Below are 2794 nucleotides of genomic sequence, written 5' to 3'. Positions count from 1 at the left end.
AAGGGACATTTCCAGTAATTGCTGATGATACAACAATTATGCCGGGAAAAACCATCAGTGCTAGTATTGGTTTTCTGTCTATTAATGTTATATTAGTGAGAGGATAAAGATCTAGTGATGGTCTAAAAATTTGAGCGTTGGCAAACTAGAAAAATAGCTGATTACAGCTGGATAGACACCCCAATCAGATCTATTATGGCTGTGTGCATACATTCATGTAAGTTGAGCAATCTGAGAGGGTTCATGTGCGTGTTCCTGTGTAATTGGAGTGGATACAGTCGGGTGCCATTCATCTGACAGAGTCGTAAACTGTAAATCTAAGTAATAAAAGCGTCATTTGTAAACAGAAAGGTCATCTCAAAATAATTCTAACTGACAGGTCCAAAATCTTAATTATTAATAGTACGTAGTACCACAAACGCAGCTTGACACAACAATCATTAGCAGCCTAGCTAGCTCAAGTTTTGGGAAAAAGCCAAGCGGGAGGCCATATACCATCACACGTCCTCAGCGTGGACGCCCCTGATGTCTCCAACGGCAGCGGTGATACTGTCTGGTCTCTCATGTTGTAGACACCGGAGTCGAGAAAGGGATTCTCATCATGAGTAGTCCTCCTTCTAGGCCAGTCCCAGCACATGGTACTATCATCTTTGTTCACAAAGTAAATGCAATCTTCTCGAACTCCGGCGTGGCCAAATTGGTTGCCGGCAGCGGCAGGGACCGACTCGGAGCAGCTTTGGCTGACGAAGAGTGCACGCCCCATCAACGTACTGACATCCCTCCACCGTCCATGGCCGCAGCTCAGGTCTGCGGCTTCGAAGACATGGAACCGGTAAGTCTGTTGCGGATCTATCCCCGTGTCAACCCTCCATGGCGGATATACCGCTGGTGTAACGATCATTAGTTCCACCCTCAGTAGCTGATTTCCGGCCACGACGAGGTAGTCCCGTCGTACGCGCATGTCAGTGCCATGATAATAATCATCGTTGTTCCATAGATTGTCGAGGTCGTAGTAATCATGGCTCGGGGTAGGGATTTTGCGTATGCAGCAGACATCCGTGATCTGCTGATCCCCGGCGTCCAGGACATGTAGCTCGTCTTCTCCGGTAAGGACGTAGAGCTTCCCTTGGAAGAGTGCAATGTCGGCGATGGAATTGTATGCAGGCGGCGCCCACTCCATGCATCTTGTGCTGGCCCATGCTGCACCGCCGCCGCGAGTATAGACGGAGACCCTTGAATCGCGCAGAACGGCGACGAGATGATTGGACACCGCCACCTTGCTGATCTTATCTGTTGGAAACCAGAACGGTGGCTCAGGGAGAGTGACAGTCGCCTCGGAGGAAGGGCTCATGAGGGAGAACGTGCGGCCTTCATGAACGAGGAAGAGCGCGCCTCCGGTTGAAAATCCATAGAAGACGTCGTCCGGGACGGGCGCCAAGCTGTGAACGGCGCCGTCGGGGAGGCTGAGGAAGGTGCCGTCGGGGAGGGCAAGCCAGGGGAGCAGCGGCGGCAGCGGGTGCTGCAGCCTTGCGCCCGAGCGCCACGCGCAGCACACGGCGGGTAGGCGGATGCGGTCGGCATGCGACGGCAGCCGCAGGAGCACGAGGCCCAGCAGCTCTGCCGGGAGATCCTGCCATGGAGAGCGGCGGAGGCAAGAGCCAGACGCGGCCATCAAGATCCTTAGGGCTTTCTTTCTTCCTTTTTTTTATAGCAAGGAATCGGGATCGCTAGGGCTGGATACGTACGTGACGTCTCCCTGCTGCAATTCCTTCACAGGTTTGTACACCTTGAGATTCACGCATAGCGCTGCATATAACTGATTAATCTCTTCTCTACTTCTCCATCTCTTCTCTTCTCTATCTCTATCTTCTCTATCTCTATCTCTATCTCTTCTCTACTACCTAAAAAAATTGTAAGGTTCCTTTTCCCATCTTACGTTTCGTCAAACTCCACTCGATCGCCCCTCCTCACGCTCCCTCCCCAGCTATCTGGTTTTTCACCCCCACCCATCCGGTTTTGCATGTGGCCACAAAAAGAAAAAACCTAAAAACCCTACGCCTACGATCTCCCTCCCAAATACATCTACCAAATACTGAACGTCATCTACCAAACACAGCTACCCCTCCGAAGGGCACCGCCTCCCTGATCTCCGTCGCCGCGACCTCTCGCACTCCCGTGCGCTGTTGCAGCACACCGCCGTTTGGTTTCCGCAGCCGCCGACGACGGAAGGAGGAGGTGGACGAGGGTGACTAGAGGAGAGGCCGAGGGCGAAACTAAGGAAGAGCAGTGGCGCGTCGTCGATTGCTTGAGGTGAAGCTTATCTACCTGAACGCCTCTGCCACTCAAAAGGGCACCGCCTTCCTGGTCACCGTCGCCTCGACCTCCCGCACTCCCGTGTGCTGTTGCAGGTCACCGATGTTGGCTTCCTACGGCCGCCGATGACGGGAAGGACGAGGTGGGCGGGGAGGGGAGGACGAGGGCAAAACTAACGAGGAGCAGCGGTGCATCGTTGATTCCTTGGGGCCATGCTATGCTTACACTCGTGAATATTACTTCATGGTTCTCCTCGTGGCGTATTTTGAGTTTCACATAATGAGCTTCTATCTACAAGCCGATTATCTCTACTCCTAATATCTGAGTTGGGCATCCACGGTTTATTTTCATCCCACCACTTCCGTCCATTTTATTTCGCTGGTTTATTTTCGTCTCATTCCCCGTGCCGCAAAGCCGATAGCCCACCCCATGCTCCATCCTCTCATGGTCTCACCCTCGATCTTTCTCATCCGTTTTGTCC

General features: G+C 52.7%; 1 protein-coding gene across 1 annotated transcript; it reads right to left on the bottom strand.

Moving 5' to 3' along the window:
- Positions 1 to 313: 313 nt before the first annotated feature.
- LOC123169612 (uncharacterized) lies at positions 314 to 1750 on the bottom strand. The gene has a single exon (XM_044587484.1). The coding sequence runs from the start codon at positions 1670 to 1672 to the stop codon at positions 458 to 460; it is 1215 nt and encodes a 404-aa protein (XP_044443419.1). The 5' UTR covers positions 1673 to 1750; the 3' UTR covers positions 314 to 457.
- Between the last annotated feature and the right edge of the window lie 1044 nt (positions 1751 to 2794).

This window comes from Triticum aestivum, chromosome 7D (genome assembly GCF_018294505.1).
Source record: "Triticum aestivum cultivar Chinese Spring chromosome 7D, IWGSC CS RefSeq v2.1, whole genome shotgun sequence".
NCBI classification, from domain to species: Eukaryota; Viridiplantae; Streptophyta; class Magnoliopsida; order Poales; family Poaceae; genus Triticum; species Triticum aestivum.
The sequence above is the reverse complement of the archived record's forward strand: the minus strand, read 5'-3'. Positions and strand labels throughout refer to the sequence as shown.